A 23,238-nucleotide genomic window follows, 5' to 3' on the forward strand; every position below is an offset into this window, starting at 1 on the left:
GCCTGTTAGGCTCTCTCCACACACCAGCGACTGGATTATGCAGTGATACATTTGTCATACAAATTGCTGCTGCATAGTTAAAGGCTTAAATGAAAATACTGTAGAATGCAGAGTATCAAAATGGCAATGAAAGAAAATTGCAGTGAATGATAGAATTATGGTTATTTTTTCATTCATTCATTCATTCAACCTTTATTTATTCTTGGAAGTTTGTTGATAGGCCTAATTTTCAGTGATGCCGAGATTACAATAACAACAAAACAACAAAAGAAATAGTAGACAATAGTTGTAGTGAAATACATTGCATTGTGTTCCTTAAACAGCATTTCCTTCTTTGCAAAATCTGTATTGTTTTCTTCAAGGTTTCATGTTAAATATATGGCCGGTGGCTCCCGTAAAACCAAATAAAAATAGCCAACACAACAATCTGATTATTCAGTCATATTTTTATTGCTTAAAAATATATATATAAACCTGATATGTTAATTTGCTTTAATCCCTGCATAACACTGGCTGACTCCTGCACAGGCATTCAGGCTGTCTGCACAAGCAGAGAGGATGAAAAGCTTCTTGACCGGCCATTTCAAGATCAATGCATTTTTTCAGGTTGTATAGACTGCCATTCTCATTGCATATTTTGCATATTGTATACATACAATATGGTGTGACATTATCTGGGGTGATAAAGGGTTGTACGACTCACAAGACTTCAAAAGCCACATTTTCAGTAAGACTGAGCGAGCGGTCAAGCAACTGCAATGCTTCCGGGGAAATACCAGTAGCTCAGGTTAGTTCAAGTGCACACCTGAAGCAAGCCATTCTGGTGATGTGGAGAGTAGCTCAGGTTAGTTCAAGTACACACCTGAAGCAAGCCATTCTGGTGAGGTACTAGATTTCATTTTTACAAGGGCTCCTCTAAGCAAAAACCATCTAGATGGGATGTATTCTACCTGCCACCCTAAAAAACAGGAAAGATTAATAGGAAACCTTTTCACACCACAGAACTGCACTTCAGGTGACATGGTACTTGGCAACAACCAACCAACTGGAAGCAACACCACCATTTCACGACCATGAAACTTATCTCAAATGTATGTTCAACTGCATCAAAGTCAGTCAGGTGTTACTGTATGATTCAAACCAATTGCAACCAGACGTGATTCAATGGAAAGATCAAACCTGAAAGCACAATGCCTTGAGATAGCATTTCAGCTCAGTTTTCGTTTTTCCTTTGGTTCATTCTGCACATCAAAATGCCTTATACACACAAAAGTGTAAATGAAGGAATGTGTTTTAAAAAAAGGAGGGATGGAAGGGAATGTACATATTTACATAAACATATTTTGAAGAAAGTAAATGTTTAAAAAAGAACCAAACTGCATTTAACATAAGATTTCATCACAGCACTCATTAAGTAAAATCTCCAAAAACAAAACTAAGTGGTGTATGATAGTGTTGATGTTATGAAATAAGGTAAATGATAGACACTGGGTTTGTTATTCAACAATAACGATACATTCTCAGGAACCTCAAAACAAAGGGATCTTCACAGTAACGTGAGCGTCACCTCAAAGCTGACTGACTGAATGAAATGGGCGTGCTGGACTTGATTGCAGTCGAGCACTTAGCAATACCTCCCATTAGCATCCGCCAAAAACAGTGGAACTGACTGGTCTCCCTTAGTCATGTCTAAAAACAAACAAACAAACAAACAAACAAACAAACAAACAACCATAAACAAACAAAATTGCCATTCAGAGCCTAAGTCTTGATGGGCACCCAATGTACAAAATGGATTGGACGATCGGCAACGGAACATCACTTAAGCCCTCCCTCGAACGAGTCCTGAAGGTTGAAAAATTCTCTTTAGCGTTTGTGCAAATCAGGTCAATGCCGCTGCATTCGCTGTCCATCTTCTCAAGGCGATGGCTACATGCTGCCACAGAGGTCAAGAGGGCGACAGCCTTGCATACAGTAGAGAAGGGCAAAAAAGGCCACATATGCAGAACACCTCTGCAAAATAACTCTCCAAATCAAAATCTGTTCATCATCATAACGTTTGTATCTGGGAATGAAGGGAGAAAGCAAGCCTGTGCATCAGAGAGCGAGAGAGAAAAGAGTGTGAAAGAGGAATGCAAAAGAGAGAAAGAAAGGGAAGGAGAGAGAGCAAGAAAAAGAGACAGAGGGAGGAGAAAGAGGAGAGGAGGCAGGGAAGGGATGGGATGGGGGGGGGCTTAGGGGGTGTTCTTCCACATCTCTGTTACGGTCAGTGCACTCATAAGGTCTGAGTGGCCGTTGGAAAGCAGGGTTGATTCAGTGGGTGGGCCCAGGAGGAGGAGGGGGTGATGAGCTGGGCTGCTTAGGGGGAGCAGCAGCCCCGGATACTGGACCCGCTGACCAGGAGGACGGCCTGGGCAGAGCAGGAGGGAGCGACGTGGGGGGCAGATGCAGAGGGGTGGTGGAGGAGCGGGCCAGCGGCGCCCGCCGGGAGAGGGCATAGGCGCCAGGCACCACGGGCAGGCACAGGCTCACGCAGGCGGCTCCCCGGCACAGCCGTTGGCGCGGTTCTTGGACCCCTTGTGGAGGAGCTTGCGGTTGATGATGCGACGCAGCGTGGCCGTCCGGCGTTGGCGCTCGCCCACTGCCTCCGCCGCTACCTGCTCCGGCTGTTCCAGGTACACCAGGTCGTTGTGCGACTGGCTCATGCCCGGTTCCTTGCGCTGGTGCCGCCGGCGGAAAAACAGCTTGGCACTCTTGTGGAGGAAGCTGCCTGTGGACGGGAATGGACAACAGTCTCATCACAGGGCAATGACACTCTCTAAAGGGCTATGTGCTCTCCTATAGACCCCTTCAACTTCATAAACAAACATGTGCGTTCCTAATGAATTTCCAGTGGCACAGAAAACAACATTGAGCTAATGGTAGCTTGGGGATAAACATAAATAATAAATAAAAATGTAAACATCAACATTTTGTAGAACATTATGCTAAAGACTGATTAATTTTATTTCACAGTATCTGCATTGGTTCAATTGGAAACCCACTAGGAACAGACTGAAAGGGTCTATACAACTCATACACAGACATTAAGACAACACAATAACACAAACACCACTAGCTGAGTGGATCTAACACTGGTCATGATCCTAATGGCTATAGCACACTTAAGACTTAAGACTGGAGCCAAGTTCACCTAAGTAGACCGCCATAATTTATCATGTGGTCAATTATCCACTACAGTGAAACAGTACTCACAAGAACAGGTTAAAAGCTTTGCTTGCTTTGTCAGTTATACATTATAAGGTGTTTTGCTATACTGTTTTAATTAAGCATGTTTTTAACAGAATGGATGTAAAGTCAAAGATGTTAATGCACATGTAATATAAAGCCTCTCACAACTTTCATATCAAGGACACTACACTTGTTTACCATAGTGACACAGCTTGGTTGAGTATTCGTAAGTTTATGACGGCATTATATTATTTTACTGCTTTATTGTCAAGTGACTGTCTGTGATTCCTACATCTATGCAAATTCTGCTAACTGTGCGTTTGAAACAATCAGACTACTAGTGCACCAAAGATAAGTCTTCCACCCTGCACTTGTGTAATGTGCCAGTTAAGTAAATGCACCGTGCGTGCTACTGGCAACAACATTTCAACATCCACCAAATGGTGGCAAACAGTAGCCTCGTGCTTCACCCAGCCCTTCACCCTTGCCCTTATTTTAAAGAGACAAGCCAATTACAGTAGGTTATGCAAGCTGTGGCGGAGCACCTTAGGACACTCTTTTAAGAGCTTCATTCATTCATTCATCAAGTCTTTTGTAATCAAATCTTTTTTCCGTCCTCTAGAGAATGGTGCATGAGAAATTGGAGTAACTAACCCTGGCGGTCGCAAATGAAAGTTGAAAAGGGGAAGTGCTGTTGCAAAACTGTGTGTGTGTGTGTATTCTGAAATGTACTGAGCTTACAGCAGTGTTTACAGGGTCATGTACTGTTTTGACACAGCATTACCTCTACTGGAGGAAATGAGAACATCTCTAACTCTCTACATGTCCTGCGTGATCACAGCCCTAAACAGTCTCTAGTCCACTACAATAAGCCCCCGAAGACACTTACGCAGCAGATACTTTGTGGTTAACACTGGCTTCCTCTTTAAGATGGCAAAGAAGAAGGGAGGAGAAAAAAGGGGAGGTGGAGAAGAAGGAAGAAGATGAAGAGGAGGGGTAGAAAAAGAAACTCAATGGAGAGGGGAAGCAACAAGAGGACAGAGAGAAAGACAATGAACAACCACGCTGAGCAGAAAGACAGAAAAACATGAGTGACATCAGGTGACCAAAGGTCTTGGCTGAGGCTACTGGGTCCACTAGAACAGGATGGTGCTGACTGTAGCTGGACATTGGCCAGCACATCAGTTCCAATAGGGCTTGAGGGAGACTAATAGCAATATGATATGACCTTACTTAGTTCTTTCTCACTGGGAGTCTCTTTCACACAGTTGTTTCTACTACATGCAGTTCGGACCAAATGAACTGCGGTGTATTAAGGTTAAGGTAACAGGTGGCTGTTGATTTAGACATTGTAGAGGCATGTGATAAAACCCTATGGTGAAAATGGTGCGCTCTACCAAAACAACAGAGTGGTTGATGTTGATGGAGTTGCTAAAACCTCTCTGGGGAAACCAGTGAATCTTGACTAGGGTTGCAAAATTCCGGAAATTTTCAAAGTTGGAAACTTTCCATGGGAATATCCATGACCAATCCCACTATCACGAGTGCTATATTGCTTTTATACAACAATTCTACCACAAACTAAATAATCTGAAAACACCCCATTATTGTTTAAAAATGTTAATTTCGACAACATTCTTACGCATCAAAAAATAGTTCCCTTTTCAATAGACAGCGTCTTGGTTGCTAGGTAACCAACATTCCAGACCCCTCGTTATGGGTCTTTGTGGTTTATGTCTTCTTGAAAGAAATGTTGAAATCACATTCATATCTAGGTTTGCTGCATGCATGTTACAAGGACACTGGGCCATGTCATGTAAGGGACATGGTACTGCAAAAAAACGGAAAAATAGTCTACATTGCAGAACCAGTCAACTTTATTAATGTATAGTGAATAAATGTTACACTACTGTGCACAGCCTGACGTGACGATGCTAGCACGTTAGCAGCGGTTAGCTAATTATGCTAACGTTAGTTATTTACAAGTCTCCTCCAAGTGACAATCATATTATACACAATGCTGGCAATGCTGAGAACAATTATCATCCTCGTTTATCTTACTTACATTGAGTTGACTGTGTGGCTTAATCCACAGATGTGGTGAAGCACTGTTTCGTTATGGTTTGCTAAGGAGTAACCCATTGCTTGAAATAGTGGAGAGCTGGGTGTCAAATCTTCGCATTGTATCGCAGAGTGATTTATTATTAGCTGTGCCGAGTCTGAGTTGAAATGTCCAGGGATATTCCAACTCATGGAACGTCTCTCGGCCAATCAGAAACAAATAAATAGTTCCATAGAACCCAATTGTTGTATAATCTGTCTGATTAAGCTTGACAATTTATATATAATTTACATAATCTATAAGGTTTGGTTGGGGTGGTATGTTGTGTCATTATATTTTTATTTGTTTTACCATTTTCTGGGATTCTAACTGAACAAACTGATTGTCAGTCAATGTTCCAACCAATTGGATTTTGTTGTTGAGTGGCGTTGTGTATCTTGGGCAGTTCAGTGGTTTCATTGTTGCTAGCTTAGCACGCTAAACCATAGGCAGAGAATGGGATTCCCGCTAGCATGTTAGCTATCTTTGTATGCTAAGCTAAGTGAAAATACGAACAAACAAATCATATTGCTTATTACGAAACAAAATGTTAATGTCTGTATATGAAACAATAGGAATTACCAAAAATGTCCAGTTAATTCCCGTAAATTCCCATTAATTTCCAATTTGGAATATTTCCAAAATTCCCCAGTTTAACTTCCCATGGAAAGTTTCCGGTAAGTTTCCGGAAATTTTTGCCCCTTTGCAACCCTATTCTTGACTGGCCAGACAGTAGAGTAAGAGACAGAAATGGCAATGGCTACCATCAGGCTGTCTTCAGTCACCCAGGTTCCATCAACATCCCTGCTGGTGCTAGAGCAATTTGTCTGGACTAACTACCAATTCATAAAACGTTTAAGAAAATGTCTAAGCTTCTATGCCCCAATAGTTTTACTTTGACTGTTGTGTATTAATATACACACATACACTCACACCCTCTCTCTCTCACACACACACACACACACACACACTCTTCCTTGTGCCTCACCTTTGCCCTTTTTGGAGCCGGTCTCGGACATGCAGAGCGAGGCCTTGTCTGCGTCGGGGTCCTCGCCTGTCTGGCTCTCCCAGTCCTCCACCCCGGCCCCCATGGCCACCGCCACCTCCGCTTCGGCCGGCCCCTCGCCCAGCCCCACCAGGGGGTCTCGGGGCTGGGGGGCGCAGGCGCTCAGCTCTCCCACCGCCGCCGCTGCTGCTCCTGCTGCTGTGGGGGAGGGTGGTGCTCTGGCTGCGGACTCCTCCTCAGACACCTGAGAGAGCGAGGCGTCCATGGCAGCGGCGTAGCCGGCCATCAGGGCCAGTTCCTCGTCCTGGGAGAGGGGCGCCTACGGGATTGGAGAGCGGGGACGAGGCAAGGCCATTTACTCAGCACATCACCTATACAGTTGCCATTCAAAGTACTTTACAAACAAAGCACATAGAAAACCCTAGCAGAAATACAAGACCCCAGAGTACCAGTAATGACAAATAAAAGGCAAATTACGAGAGTCTAAAGCCTACGGGAGACACCACATGGTGACCCAGAAGCTACTGAAACAAGTCAAGGAGGGGCAGAGTGGGTTACCACTGTGTGAAAAAGACCAGCATGACATGACAGTTGTAAACTAATATAAGGCCAAAATGACATAAGCGTTTCACAGCCTCTCCCCACCCACATTAAAAACCACAGCGTAAATCAAAAGTGCTCTTAGCCTCATCTCATAATCCTGTCAATCATCAATAGCTTTGATGAAGGGGGGAGGGGGGGGTATCTTAATAGTCATGGAGATCAAAGATTAACAAGGAAGGAGCTGCTGTGGTTCTCAGGGTGTGTGTGTGAACAGGAAACGGCAGTGCTGCACCTTGGTCACGCCAGAGATGATGATGGTGCTCTTTTTCACCGGCGACTTGAGCTTCTGCCGCGCCGACTCCTGCAGCTGCCGGATAGCCGCCTCAGCAACCGGATCTGTCCCGTTCAGCATCAGCAGCTCTGAGATGGAGGCAGATAGACAGACAGACATCAATCAAAACCACAGACTGGCAGAGACCCTAAAATACACCCATCCATCCATTTACTAACCGATACCAATGGGGTTACATATTCAAAGACATTTCTGATGAGTAATAAAGACATAATGTATGTGGCCTTCCACCTACCAGTATCTGAAGAAGACAGGGCCTTGCTGACTGTGGCCCCCAGCATGCAGGGTTGCTCAGACACTCTCCTCTCAGAGAGCTTGGCTTTGGTTGGAGGCTTCATTGGGGTTTCTGCAAACCACACACACACAAAATAATGGATTTTGCTTGACTATATGCCTGTGTTTTTGTTAATACGGTAGTAAATGTAGACTAAATTTTAGGTCAGACAGAGCGAGACTGAGAGATGTGTGCAGTCGGTTTTACCCAGGAGCCCCGGCGGTAGAGGCCGGCCTGGCTTGCTCTTAACAGCGGTGATGGTTGTGACCACGGTGCCGCAGGGCATGACGGTGCGGTCCATCTCCACCTTCTTGGAGGCGGCGGGGGTAGGGGTCTGCCAGGTGCGCACCTCACTCGGCTCGAGGTAAGTGAACTGAGAGAGAGGGAGGGACGACAGTCAACAGCCACTCAGATCACTAGACAAATATGCCTTATTCTCATGTATCATCCAATCACAGGTGGTGATATTAAGGCCTGTTTAATACACGCACAAAGCAAATAAACAACACCTGGGCAAAACTGTGCCTTTTTATGTTTGTGTAACTGCAGCTGTAAATCTCTGATGGGAAGAGAGTGCATATCAAGTCTGCTCTTGCTCCTGAGTGAGGCGGTCTGTGGGTGAGGCTTATAGAGCTTGCTGCGACGCTCAGAATGCAGCTTGTTCTTGCGTTACATTAGAAAAGGTGGTCTGGCATTTTAGAACGCAGTGATTTCAAAAATTCACTTTGCTTGGCTGGAGATGCATTTGAATAGATGTACAGTTCTAGTCACACAGCTTGGAGACTCTTGGTGTTCAGCCTTTCTTTAAAATAAATAAAGGAAAACATGCTTGGTGTTATGTCAATTCACTTTACCTCAGTAGTTAGTGTCCCAATCACCACATCTTTGGTCATTAGTGCAAAAGTCTGCTGTCCTTTGGGTTGCTTCTTCACAAGGTCAAAAGGCACGGACACCTGACCCACCAGGCTGCCTGCTGACACAAAGCATCTCCATCACACATACACTGTCTATTGCCCCTTCAATGCTGTTGCCCCTTCAATGATTCAATGCTAGTGAAGAACTCTCTCTACAAGTGGGGTCTGCTGATGATGAAACCATCTGAGAGAAAGAGAGATGCTACGGGATTTGTATGTAGTTACTATTACGTCTTTAGCAATATTGCTGAAAAGAACAAACCCTGTCCAGAATATGTGAACATGAAACTCTACCCACATTGGGCATACCTATTCTTCTTCTTGAGAGTACTTGAGAGACTTGGCATACTTACTCTCTTGAGGACTCCCCGTATTCAAGAGCTGAATATTGAGCTCTTTGGATCTCCCATTCAGCTCACTACAAAGACACACAAAACAGAAGAGAAAGAGAGAGATTTAGGCTAAAATGACAAAATGCAGTGAACTGCTGAATCAAAATGAATTCCTTCATCAGAGTAATAGAATGATTGTGTCTAAAGATTTTAGTCTTTTAAGAAGTCCTGTAGCAACAACAGGAGTAAAATGGCACTACTTTTATCTTCATCTGATCAGGATGTTTACAGATTACTAAAAGGCAAAGTTAGAATTTGGCCATTGTAATACCTTTAGTGTCTAGTGTACATTTTATATCCTATCAGCATTGCCTACATCAGTGGTTCTTAACTGGTCTGGCTTTGGGACTATTTCCCAGGTTCATTAAATCGCGACCCATATATTTTTTTAGCGTGCAAGCCAATGCATATGGTGAGCTACATGATAAGACACGCAAAGTGCCTATAGGCCTTCTTGTTTGGAACATGCTGATGTTTGGCATTACATTTGTCTTCAACTCCTGATGTCACATTTCAAAGTCTACTTGACAAGTTTGTCTTTGACAGGGGTGCTGTGTTTCCATGTAGCATTTTAGTTTGAATGGTTTCATGCTCGCATGTGCCAGCAATTCACTGTACACCACACACTGAGGTTTTTGTCCCATTTTCCCACAATTTAAGTGAATCCATATCTTACTTCAAATATTCAGCGTCATAGTCTATAGACCTCTGAAGTTTGCCTACAAAAAGGAACCAAAGATGGCCTCTTTGCCCATATAAGGAGATCCAGGTGTTAATTGAAGCTAACTACCTATGGCAAGTTGCATTGTAAGTTAGCTCTGGGGTAGCAAAGATCAAAGTGTGCCGTCTTCACGTACCGAAGATCACAGTATCCACTCGAAGGCAGAGGACAAAACTGTAGAGCAAAACGTCTGCAATTCCCATTTCTTTGTTTGGGCAAAGATGATAGCTTTTTGTAGGCGAAACTTCAGAGGTCTATATGCATTTACCACTAAAATGATGTCTAACATGACCTGTCACATAAACATTGTCTATGTCCATGGCAATGACTGATATACGAATAAAGTCGATCAAAATAAAAGTCCATATTAGATCTGATACGGTAGCATTTCAAATGTTTTACCACAAGCTCCATGACCCACCCAGAATGGTTCCGTGACCCACTTTTGGGTCCCAACCCACCGGTTAAGAAACACCAACCTACATTATATGCCTACACTTTGCATTACACTAAAGGTGATGATACATGGAGCAACGTTTTGAGCAATGTTGCTGGACAGCTACACAACCGGTTCCATGTGTTCTGATTGGATGATCATAAAACTTGGCCTACTGATGATTCAAGTATTAATGGGAATGTACCAGAACAGCTACACTCAGGAACACTGCCCAGCAATATTGCTCAAAAAGCTGACCTTGTGTATTATCAGCTTAACTGAACACTTCAAATGCATTAGCTGTAGTACTGTGGTTGTTTCATTGACCTGCCCTTTAATAGAGAATAGACATCAAAGCATTAGCTACTACGATTCGATGCTGACTGAACACTTAGCAGCCTGGTGTTGCCTTTGCATAGCAAATACCCCCCACCCCCCCAAAAAAAACAACAAAAAAAAAACACGGCACACAGCAATGACTGTACACCGTCAACTAGCATGTAGGCTACAGGTTAGCAACTATGGTTTTGGGAAACGAAGCCCAGGATTGTATCTCCTTTTGAGAATATCTGATGACTACACTGTGCTTCTTCGCACCAAGTAGGCAAGCGAAGCAGTCAGTCAGAGCAACCTTTTTCTTGACGGCTCAGACGATACCACATGTTCAACATGCTGGAGCTATAGATGCTCACTGACCAGCCAGAAGTTGAGACATGGTCTGCGGTCCCTATTAGACTGAACTAAACAACCTACAGCAGGGAAAATAAGTATTGAACACGTCAGCATTTTTTTTAGTAAGTATACTTCCAGTGAGGCTATTCACATGAAATTTTCACCGGACATTAGTATTAACTTCGGTAATCCACACATATAAAAAAAATCCAAACATTAATGTCTAAAAGTAGTGTTATGAGTAAAAAAGTGGAATGGCACAGGGAAAAAGTATTGAACACGCTTCAAGAATGACAAGGAACAAACTGGAATCTATAAGTAGTTAGAGAAATTGTCCCTCCTGTCTGTGCAAATTGATATAAGATGGGTTAGTACATACTGGTGGGCTATAAAAAGGTTTTTTATTACCGAGGTGTCACACAAGAAACATTTCATGATGGGTAAAGGCAAAGAGCCCTCCCAAGACTTTTGCAACCTTATTGTTGCAAAACATATCAATGGAACTGGTTACAGATGCACTTCAAAACTTCAGAATCATCCAGCAAGCAGTATTGGAGCCATTATCTGCAAGTGGAAGAAACATCACTGCATCATCAACTGGCCATGCACAGCATCTCCTTGCAAGATTTCTGACCAGGAAGTCAGAAGGATAGTCAGAAGAGCCAAGGACCACTCTGAGAAAGCTCCAGAAAGATTGAGGCAGCAGGTACAATTGTTACAGAGAAAAGCATAGGTAATGCACTCCACCGCCATGGCCTCTATGCACGCTCATCCCGCATGATGAATGGAGTCATTTTGTTCTGGGAGAATCTTTACTTCCACCAGGATGATGAGGATGAGACATGGCTAGACCTTTCAGCAGGACAATGATCCAAACCATTCACCAAAGGAAGCTCTCAATTGGTTTCAGAGAAAGGAAATCAAGGCCCTGACTTCAATTCAATTGAACAGTTTTGGAAGTTAACTAAAGATCAGGATTCACAAGAGGGACCCCTGAAATATTCAATATTAAAGGACTATCTGTTTAAAAGAATGGGCCAAACTCACACCAGAATACTGTGACTGATTAGTTTCGTCATACAGGAAATGCCTTGAAGCTGTCATTACAAATAAAGGCTTTTCCACAAAGTATTTAAGAAATTTCAGCAGACGTGTTCAATACTTTTTTCCTGTGTCATTCCACTTTATTACACATAACTCTACCTATGGACTTTAATGTTTGGATTTTTTTATGTCTGGTTTTATTAGTAATACTAATGTCTGGTGAAAATTTCATGCAAATAGCCTCATTGGAAGTATACTTACTGAAAAAAAATTTGACGTGTCCAATACTTATTTTCCCCGCTGTATATGTAGATATCTGTTATGAAGGAAACTCGAAAGGCCATCCCTTTCTGGCTAAACTGCATAGTCTATACACATCCCTTTCTGGCTAAACTGCCTAGTCTATACGGTAAGTACCATATTTTCCGCATCAGTCAAAAAATGCGTCATGAACAGGAAAAAAACATATATAAGTCGCACCGGACTATAAGTCGCATTTATTTAGAAATGTATTTCACAAAATCCAAAACCAAAAACAGAGACTATGTAACTGGATTATTGAGGCCAAAAAGATTAATGTTAATGAAGACGAAGGAGTGAAGGCAGCCAAGAGGAGGGCAGGAAGGTAATTGCAAAGCAAAAGATTCACTGAAAGAAAATGCCATGTGGTACACCAAAATGTATCTAAATTGTGGAGAATACAACGCAATCAAGCAATTTTGGGCGATGTGGAGTCACAAGCTGGCATCAGATTAAATGCTCACGAGAGAGAAAAGGATGCAGTTTTAGACGAGACAGAAGCAAGCCAGGCGATAGGCCTATAGGCCCGACGGTAATTGTAAAGCAATTTACAAAAGATTCACTGAACAAAAATGCTGATATGATACATGAAAATTTAGCTAAAAATGTGGAGAATGCAATGCAATCAAGCAATTTGGGCAATGTGGAGTCACAAGCTGGAAGCAGATTAAATGCTCACGATAGAGAAAAAGACGGTTTTAAAAGGATGCGACCGAAGCTGTGGCAAGCCAGGCAATAGGCCTATAGGCCCGACGGTAATTGTAAAGCAATTTACAAAAGATTCACTGAACAAAAATGCTGATGTGGTACATGAAAATGTAGCTAAAAATGTGGAGAATGCAATGCAATCAAGCATTTTGGACGATGTGGAGAGACAAGCCGACAGCAGATTAATTTCTTGAGAGAGAAAAAGATGCGGTTTTAAAAGGACGTGCAGACCGAAGCTGCAGCAAGCAGGTGATATTTAGAAATTTGTTTCACAAAATCCAAGACTAAGAACAGACAGACTATGTAACTGGACATATTGAGGCCAAAAATATTGAGAATTCTACAGGGAATGTTGAAGACGAAGGAGTGAATAGTGGCAGGAGGCAAGCCGAAGGCTGCTGACAAGGGGCCGACGCTATTGTAAAGCAATTTACAAAAGATTCACTGAACAAAAATGCTGATGTGGTACATGAAAATTTAGCTAAAAATGTGGAGAATGCAATGCAATCAAGCATTTTGGACGATGTGGAGAGACAAGCCGACAGCAGATTAATTTCTTGAGAGAGAAAAAGATGCGGTTTTAAAAGGACGTGCAGACCGAAGCTGCAGCAAGCAGGTGATATTTAGAAATTTGTTTCACAAAATCCAAGACTAAGAACAGACAGACTATGTAACTGGACATATTGAGGCCAAAAATATTGAGAATTCTACAGGGAATGTTGAAGACGAAGGAGTGAATAGTGGCAGGAGGCAAGCCGAAGGCTGCTGACAAGGGGCCGACGCTATTGTAAAGCAATTTACAAAAGATTCACTGAACAAAAATGCTGATGTGGTACATGAAAATTTAGCTAAAAATGTGGAGAATACAATGCAATCAAGCATTTTGGACGATATATTGGAACAAGCTGGCAGCAGAACAAATGCTCGCAGAGAGAGCGAGAGAAAAAAAGATGCGCATTTAAAACCAGGGCCTAAATTTCAGCGCGGGATTGCGGGTATTGCGCATAAATTATTACTAAATTTTGAGCATACTAATAAAAGTCCCGCAACTCTCACACATTTTACAGCGCTGTCTGACGTAAATCTAATGAGCGGCCTGAATGCGGGACTATTGACTGGACGGACAAACTCTGACTTCAATTGAACCCCATGCAGACACACGCGCGCGCGCGCAGGACCACTTTGGGGGTGCCTCTCTCTCTTTGCTCTCTCTTTCTCTCTCAGCAGGATTTGTCACCGCTAAAGTCAAATTAGCCTATAGGTGCTTCTACATCAACCGCTATCGACAGGAAAGGAAAACAAACGTTTAGCGATCAGGAACCGTCAGGTATTTTGCAAACACAGCATGAAAGCCTATAATATAACGCGAGAGAACATGGATGTGTTCCCCATTTGAGGAACGTTATAATCGATTGCGGACGTGAACATACAGCTAAAGACACGGAGCGTATATAAGGCCTTTCACTGTGCGTATAAACATGAAAGATAATTAGTAGCAAAACAGCGATCAAATATTACATGGCAGTGAGTTTTGTTTTTAAATGTTTTCATGCATGTCTAGATAACGGGTGAGGATGTTTAGGGGACAGACTATCGTAGCCTAAATCTCAAATTATGGCTGGGCAAAGCACAGCACCTTTATTTGGACCATGGCTTATTCGAGTCAGCTATAGGCCTTTATTTCTTGCGTTTTACTGTGAGACATAGGCCTATACTTTTCGTTTGGAGCAGCATACCGGTAGGCTGGCAATGGTTCACTATTAAGTTTCATGTATGAAAGAGTGTCGGGATCCGCTTTTTGCGTGATAAGGCATCCGCTTTCATTCATTCATGGAACGTGTGCTGTGCTGCAAGGAAAACCTTATTCCATATAGCCAAAGAGGTCTAAGATAGCCTAAATGTATTTATTTTTTAAATTATGCATGATTTACTTTTTTACAAAATTCAAAGGCTGATGCCTGGCAGCAACAATTGTGTTTAAATGTAGGTTATTGCTTCAGCCTCTAGCTCAGACAGGGGCTGTGTGCGACTGGTAGCTTGAGAGCAACATGTTGGAGACTCATAGTGTAGGACGATGACTTTTCATTGGCAACAATATTAAACCAACCAACAATATAAATTATTAAGTAGAGCTCTTTTATGAGTTAAATTGAAACAAAATTATACTGGCTTTTATTTGTCCGAATCTGAGGCCCGGCTAGGATTTAAGTATGCACGTGTCTTTCAGGCATAGAGCAAGCATTAATCTCTGACTGAAAGTGCACAGGTCTTGTGCATTTGAGAGCGCTCTCTCAAGGATGTAGACAGTAATGTTTCATGTAGGGTTCATGTCAGTTAATATAAATTAACATTTAAAAACATGTTCAATTATATTATTTTTTATATATAAGTCGCACCTGACTATAAGTCACAGGACCAGCCAAACTATGAAAAAAAGTGCGACTTATAGTCCGCAAAATACGGTAGATGTCTGTTATGTAAGTGTGAGCGTGACTCACAATATGAAGGGCTGGTCCCAGGAGGGGTTGGTGGTGTCCTTTAAGACAGAGCTGCACAGCCTCTGGGGCGGGTCATTGAGCTGGAGCACACACTGGGGGCTAATGCTGCCTGCAGGTCAGACCGGGAGAGAGAGAGAGAGAGAGAGGAGGATAGAGGGAGAAAGAGAGTGGGGGAAGGAAGGGAGGGAAAGAGAGAAAAAAGGAGATGAGGGGGAGAAGGAGAGGGAGAGAAAGAGGATGACAGAGAGAGAGGGAGAGAGTAGGAGGGGGAAGAATGGAGGAAGAGAGGGAGCGAAAGAGGAATCGTAACATTAGCCATGGGAGCATGAAATCTCTGTGAAACAAAGACAGGCTGTGAACATTCAAAACAAGATACTTTCTGAAACAGTAGATAAAAGGTCATCTGATATGGTAATGTATAGTTTTATTCACATATCGATTGTAGTTTTATGCCATGTCATGTTGTTAATTTGTTATTGCACAAATTAATAGGATGTGCCTCTATCACTTGTAGTCACAAAAAACGCTGAAAAAAAGGTAAACTACGTAGTCACATACTACAGTGGTGGTGGTGGTGGGGGCAATGATAGTTTCATCAATTAAGGGCTTCAGTGAAACTGCTCCGTTCATGACTGAGTGAATGTGATTCATGGCTTAGTCAGTGTGTGTGTGTGTGTGTGTGTGTGTGTGTGTGTGTGTGTGTGTGTGTGTGTGTGTGTGTGTGGATCCCATTGACTGAACCCTGTGTAGTTCAGCATCCAAAGAGACTGAGCCCATTGACACTGATGAAGAACAGTAAACCGGCTCTCTCTACATCCAGACAATGATCAAATAGCACCAAAGAACACACCAGAAAAAAAGAAATAAACAACACCAATAAAGCCCTGAGTCCATCCTGCAAAGACAAACAGTCCTTTTCAGCTAATGCAGGACGGCCCAGAGGGCTCCTCAGTGTTTCTCTGTGGGGTCCTTTGGTCTGGTGTGTGTGTGCGTGCGTGTGCGTGTGTGTGTGTGTGCACCCCACCTGCAGCACACTCCTCCTGGTTGCACGTCACTCTGATGTTCTTGACCAGGAGCTTCCACTCGTGGGCGCGGGGGGGTTTGGGGGGAGAAACCACCTGCGGGGGCTTGGCACGGCCGTCCTGCAGCCAAGACCAGAACATGAGATGTAAACAACTTGAGAACGGGAGCAAAAGGCCAATAAAGAACACACACATATTGAGAGCAGTCTTACTTCACTTTTAAACGTAACAGTTAACAGAAAACAGCAGTGCTATCCTTTTGGAGAGCTATGAAACTATGATGTTAAATGGAAACACAACTAAGTTAATGCTCAAACTAATCTAATGCAACCTGGGCCCTATTTTTAGGTCATTCTTGGGTCTAGATTTTCACTACAAACATAAACAACGACATAAAAAGTACTGAGTTAAACCGGCTCAATAAGGTGATACAATGGAATACAATTAAGGGTTCAGCTTTATGCATGTCCTTTAAACATTGCCTATTGCAGCTCTACAGAACCAAAATGAAATGTAACTGAACAGAACCTACACTTCTGACATTCTAAGCACCTAGTTGGTTCTGTGGTATATTTCTACATGACTCCCTCCCTTCTGAAAGGTGTCGAGAGGGCTAGCGGATGTCTGGAGTGACCGGTGTGGACTCACCCGCACTTCCCCTGGCTGCACGGGTCGGCCACTGAGGACCGCAGACGGACGGACGCGGCACAGGACCTGCCTGAGCCTGTCTCTCACCGCTGATGAGCTGAGACCCGCTGATCCTCCCTGCTCAGCGTTCACACACACACACACACACACACACACACACACACACACACACACACACAAATGTAGATAAAAAACATTCATAAATAAAAACACATGCACAAGCACAGCATATAGTTATGTGCTGTACACACTGGCATTGGCCAAAGCCCTTTGGCTTAATAGTTCCAATGAAGTTGTTAAGTATTGCTTCCCATGCCAGGAAATCAGTTAGATTTTTACAGGGAATAGAAGGGGATGTGTCTGGCGGTGTGTGTGTGTGTGTGTGTGTACTGGGTTCCTGTGAGCCGTGAGGCTCCAGCACTGACCTGAGAGGAGCTTGGAGTGAGCTGCAGGTCCCAGGCCTCCAACCCCAACAGGCCCCAGTTCAGCTGCACCACCCCACTGGCCTCTGTTAGCTGCAGGTCCAGCTGGGGGGGGGGTTAAAAACACAGACACACACACAAAACATACTGTGTGAGGTGACAGAGTTCACAGGAAACATGCTAGGGCTAGCTCTTACTGGAAACTCAAAACACCAAAGGCGGAAAGAATGAGGGTGTGTGTGTGTGTGTATGAGTGTGTGTGTGTACGTTGGGGTGGTGGTGGTGTTATGTTCCACATGATTATAGTTTGTTCTATCAGTCTTGTGATTTCACATCAGGGTCTGTGACCTCTCGTCAGTCTAAAAAGCCTTCAATTTCCTGCTACAACAGGAAATGGAACAACATCTGGCACATTACAGCATTCAGTCACTGACACTGCTGCCAAAAGATGAGCATGTTCAACAAGCAGGATTGAAAGAAGAAAATTGTGTATGTGGGTGAATGTGAATGTGAATGTCATACACTTCACCGTCATGTTCTAAATAGAGTTGAAATGAACAGCGGTGTAGATGGAAGGAAAGCAAACAACACCATCAACTGCACATTTGCCAGGAGAGTCACATGACACTGAACGAGCTGAATGATAAACGCCCTCTTTGGGACTGCTGCCGCTGGCGTTATACCAAACCGGGAGTAAACATTGACACAAAGACGGCACCCACACACACACACACACACACACACGAGGTTGTGGCAAACAACAGAAACAACTACAAACAGAGGGAGCTTTCCAGTGGCGGCTGCTCTCCACCATAGGAGGGCGAAATCATTCAGCAGCCCACAGGGCTCTTCCAGAAAGAACAAAGGAGGAAAACGCTAAAACAACAAGCGCTACCACTTCCCCACTGCAGCCTGTGGCCGCCGCCAGTCCAAAACAAGTAGGGGACCAAAAAGCAAAAGAAAAAACAACAATGCCCTGATGAAACAACACCAAACACATGGGCTTGAGTGAGATTTGAATTCATGTAAAGCAGTTCCTGTGCTTGCTAGCTGAAATAAGATCAGCAGAACAATAAGGCAATGAGGGCTTTGAATGTTTTAGTAATTCCCTGTAATTCCATTTAGGGAGCCTGAGTGAATCATCGTTCAGGATCGGAATCCCATACTTTTTCTGTGATGGAGCAAGGCCCACAGAGACGGCCCACTTATCTGTTGCTGATGAGAGAGCACAACATACACATTATCACCCAGACAGCTTCACCTTGGAATGCTGATCCAACGCCCAAGTAAAGTAGTTCACACTTACAGTTTACTTATTTCCTGTAGGGCAATGTAAACATTCTAATTCTCATCTCTCATATTCTCCAATGGAAAAATAAGAGCAATACTGTTTCTTGGCTTGTAGTTGCTGATGGCCAATGGAAGTTCACAAGACAATGTGGAGACCAAGATCGAGTACTTGAGAATGCTTCGCTTTTCCAGACTTTGTTATGCCTTGGGCTCATCTTAAAACTGTTACAATTATTTTCTTCTCATCAACCTACACACAATATTCCATAATGACTAAGCAAAAAAGCTTTTTTGAGTGTTTACTACTCAGCCTCCTCTCCTTAACCTGGGCACTGAAATTAAGGAGGAAATCCTTTTACAGGGTTTAACAGCTGGACAATGTCAGGTCAATTTATGTAGCAAAGTTAAACAAATCCAACCACTCGCATTTCTTCCTAAGTTCCACCACCTTAAAAGGCAACAATGTTTGTTTAATTACCAACATGTAGGCCTAATGTTTTTTTAACAATCAAACAAAAGATCTGTTTATTGTATTACTAAAAGTTATACAAGACATTAACAAGCATCACATACTCTTCGTTAAAGTGCTTACGTCATTGCCAGCAAATGCTCTAAATGGACCCCAGAGAGACCTTTGTTACGCATTAGCAATGGTCTGTCTGAAAGCACATGGGCTTCCACTGAACGCTAGATCAAATTCTTCACCTCAAAATGCCCTGCTTCTCTCCTCAGCAGCATTGGGCTGCCAAAAGGGAATACATCACACAGAATCCACATGTGCAGTGAAGGCCTGTATAGTCAGAAGAGTCAGAAGAAATTCCAACAACAGATTTCACTGGATTCCGTGAAGCAGACAGTGCCATTTAGATCCGCACCACAAACCACAGGAAGAGTAATAACACATGCATTAGACAACCACAAGGAGCACCGTTATGTCCATGTGAAAAGTCACATACATAAAGTAAATGACTGCATTTACCTGCAGCTGTAGAGGGGCTATTGTGACGGTGTAGTGCTGAGGCTCTGTGCTGACGGCCGCGGCTGATTTTGCTCCGAGGGAGAACTGAAGCTTCTCCCCAGCCACCTGGCAACGCATCATCTGGGAAGACAACACAGGAGCATTTAAACCAGACATGCCAAACAACTCTCAAGTTTGTCCTTTTGTGACAAAAATGTACATCCTTGTTTATATTCTGGTCATTTGGCTTATCATGTTAATCATTTCTTACACGTTTCTTACACACTTTATTACATGTATTGTACACGCACAGTATTATGGTCATTCATCATAACATTACAATGACTTATATGCCCTTTTGTACATCTTCACAGTCCACCACTTCCTTACTCTGGCTTAGTGAAGTAGAGAGAACTTCAGGGGCAGGCACGCTACATAATCTCCTTACAGCTCAGATGAAGGCAGGTGAAGATTAGCCACTACTCTGCACCATTAAGCATGAAAAACACAGAGAAATCCATTGCAAAGAAAGTGATGGAAAATATAGAGTAACCTGGTATAACCTATATTCCGTCCTGAATCAACTGTCTTGACTAAGCGCAGAGACACATACACATTTAAATAAAACACCTGCCTAAAAAAGCACAGACAGAAGACATGGCTTTTCAAAAATGACAGAAGCCTCGGTATATAGAATATTCTTGCCCCATAATACATATTGCTATGTCAGTGCAAATGCAATAAGATCAAACACATCATTTTAAAAGCCTACAGATTTGTTTGACTTTGGTAGCTAAGACACTTAAAGCCTGAAGAAACATGGACCTTGAGGTGCCAGACAGTGAACCAAAATTTGGAGAGGATCTGGACAGAAATGTATTCAGAGCACAGAGCCCTTCATACTGAATTACACAAAGGACTAAAGTGCTGCTGTGGGCTGATGCCAAAAGAAAACTACACAAGCAGGAACAGAAATGAGGGGGGGGGGGGGGGGGGGGGTTTGACAACCAGGTCCTTTAATGTGATGGACTTTACTCTCTCACCTTGCCACCTGCTGACTTCTTGAAGCCTGACACATGACTTAACACAAGGTCAGTGGAATGAAGACCATCTTCCTGAAATGTCAACTGCAAGGAGTTCTGTAACATATATAAAAAAAAGCCTTAAAGCCTATAGAATGAAAGATATTAGGAATGCATGTTTGCATCTATTCAATTCCATAGAGGCTAATTCGTTTTTGATACATGTTGTAAAATTACATGTTGAGGTATTTCCTGGGTATAACTGGCTGTAAATCACTAAGTAACGGGCTAATGCTCTTTACAACTTGACACAGAAAGCCGCTTAAGAGCTGAAGTTAAGAGGGTTTGCCTAGCAACCCTCACAGTATGGTTCAGGCTACTTCAGATGTCCAAATTGTTAAGGTGTTTAATAACATTCAGTGCAATAATTCATCACACTTACCCCTGAAAGCCTCGACTGCTCATTCAGTGCCCTCACCCACGCCTTCCTCCATTCAGTCTTCCAGGTTTTGAGAGACAGGACCCAACCTAGAAGTGCGTTTGCTTCCTCTGAGGCGTTGATGGGATTTTCGCTCTCGCATGATACATTATCCAAATAGTATTGCACGAAGTATATGATCAAAGTCACAACCGATGCAATAAATAATGTGACCATGCATAGCCACTGTATGTCTCCAAGTCCAAAGAAAGACAAGACACTTTCAAGGAAACTCATCTTCTCATCAAACAGGCTGATTCAGCAAGACCTTTGCCTTATGTTAACTTTTCTGAGATGCTTGACAAGCCATTTTCAACATACGCAATTGACCAAATGGCTTCAAATTTCCTTTTACTTTCCTTTCGCTTTCTGATGATCTCAGTCCGTGTACATCTAAAACTAAGATGCAATAAATAAAATGCGTACTGAACTTGAGTTTAGATTCTGTGACAGGGGAAAGTTGAATGCTGCCTAACGTTAGTAGGCGGACATCAGTTGAGAGTCTGATGATGGATCCTGCTTGTTGGGTGAACGTTAGCTAGCTTTAGCTAAATATCACAGATCAAGCAATAGAAATTTTACTTTCTAAAAATGCAAATAAGACATGCTGTAAGAACATCTGACAATTTTTTCTGGTCATTCTTGAACAATATAACCTCCTGTGATGATGTCAGTAAACAGTCATGTCAACTGTATCCCCAGGGCTAGCTATAGCCTAACATTACAGATCCGGCCATTAGCCTACAAAAATACTTGGCTTTGGAACAAATGGCGACCAATCTAACTATAACTTACATAATACCAAGAGACATCAACATCCTTTAATTTAACCATTGCCTTTCAACTCAAATACAGACTATAAGCAGCTTTACCTCCAGACGATTGGAAAATAGCTCATCTAACGCCAAGGCTGTTCACTTGTCCTCCCAAGTAACGTTACAGTGGCTAGCTGGCTAGCAAGCTTGCTATCCTAAAGTAACGAAGGAACCTGGCAAACGTAGCTAGCCAGCTAACTAAGGTTCTATTTCCATACATGAATTAATCAAAAAGTTATCATGTCGTCCTCTGCCGTCCTTAATAACACAGTAGAGTAATCTCGAAGGACACGCGACGTCGGAGACTGCAAAAACTAGGCAAGTTCCCGGTCCATCTGCTAATTGAACGCAGATCCCAAGCCAAACTTGCACGGCCACTGCCCCACGGACCACACACCCTCCCGACCAATTTCAAATGGAATCGATGTGGCAAATTGTTGTGTGGTCACGGAAGTCTATCGCCCCTAGTGGAAAGCACTGGAAATTATTGTAAACTAGATGTACCGCAGAGCGGTACAAAATATGACCGCCGCCCAGTCCAGCACATTTTTTCCACAAAAATAAATCACGCTGAAAGGCCTATATGATTCTAACTGTCTCACTAAATTGCATTATCCACACTCAATTCTCACTGCTATCTGCTAGACAACAACTACCAAAACATGATTAGTTCATAGATTTCACATGTAAAATTCATTTTATACAACCCCACCCCCATCTTGCCTGTTCATAATTCTGAGAAATTCTTGAATTGTGTGCATGTGTGCGTGCACACGTTTATGTTTATGTGTGTGTGTGTGCGTGTGTGCTTGTGTGTTTGTCTGCGTATGTGTGTTTGTGCATGTGCATGCATGCGTACATATGTCTACTGTGTGAGTATGTGTCATACGTATGATTACTGTGAATGTATATGTGTGTGCGTGTGTATCTGTTTGGAATGGGTTAATTTGCCCTACGGTTCTCAAGATATTCACAGAAAACTGTGTCTGCCCTACCCTCCTTTCGGGGGGTCCAGTCCAGCGGGGGCTACAGATCAAAACGAAAAACGATGGTTCCATGCTATCCATGTGGGGTTACATGCCCACCAAGTTTCGTGTACCCCGGTCTTTCAGTGTCCCAGGAATCCTTGTTGGTGTACGTTGGTGTCACTAAATGTACACATAAATCATTATATTGTAAGACCCCCCATGAACGAAAGTTCACAAAACTTGGCATGCATTCGGAAGGGGTCATAATGATCCTACACTTTCAATTTCGTGCAGTTTTGACCATGTCAGCCAGAGATATTGTGATGAAAACACCTAATGTTTTGCTTTTTAATTTTTAACTAGGTGGCGCTATACATGAAATAAGTGGTAATGGGATGGGTTGACATGCCCCCTTAAGACCAA

At 43.0% G+C, this 23,238-nt stretch overlaps 1 protein-coding gene across 2 annotated transcripts; it reads right to left on the reverse strand.

Annotated features, from left to right (window-relative positions):
- Window positions 1-428: 428 nt before the first annotated feature.
- On the reverse strand, window positions 429-22,283 carry LOC121708847 (C2 domain-containing protein 2). 2 transcript variants are annotated; one of them, XM_042091774.1, is made up of 14 exons: window positions 20,997-22,283; window positions 20,576-20,671; window positions 19,554-19,673; window positions 17,288-17,389; window positions 16,863-16,979; window positions 16,217-16,334; window positions 15,193-15,301; window positions 8,775-8,839; window positions 8,362-8,480; window positions 7,715-7,880; window positions 7,469-7,579; window positions 7,174-7,301; window positions 6,321-6,657; window positions 429-2,770 (listed from the first exon to the last, which is right to left on the reverse strand). In XM_042091774.1, the coding sequence occupies exons 1-14, from the start codon at window positions 21,267-21,269 to the stop codon at window positions 2,529-2,531; spliced, it is 2,103 nt and encodes a 700-aa protein (XP_041947708.1). In that variant the 5' UTR covers window positions 21,270-22,283; the 3' UTR covers window positions 429-2,528. The 2 variants fall into 2 exon arrangements, with proteins under 2 accessions (XP_041947708.1, XP_041947709.1); XM_042091775.1 differs by having other exon boundaries at window positions 8,362-8,477; window positions 20,997-22,282.
- Window positions 22,284-23,238: the final 955 nt, after the last annotated feature.

This window comes from Alosa sapidissima, chromosome 5 (genome assembly GCF_018492685.1).
Source record: "Alosa sapidissima isolate fAloSap1 chromosome 5, fAloSap1.pri, whole genome shotgun sequence".
Classification (NCBI taxonomy): Eukaryota; Metazoa; Chordata; class Actinopteri; order Clupeiformes; family Clupeidae; genus Alosa; species Alosa sapidissima.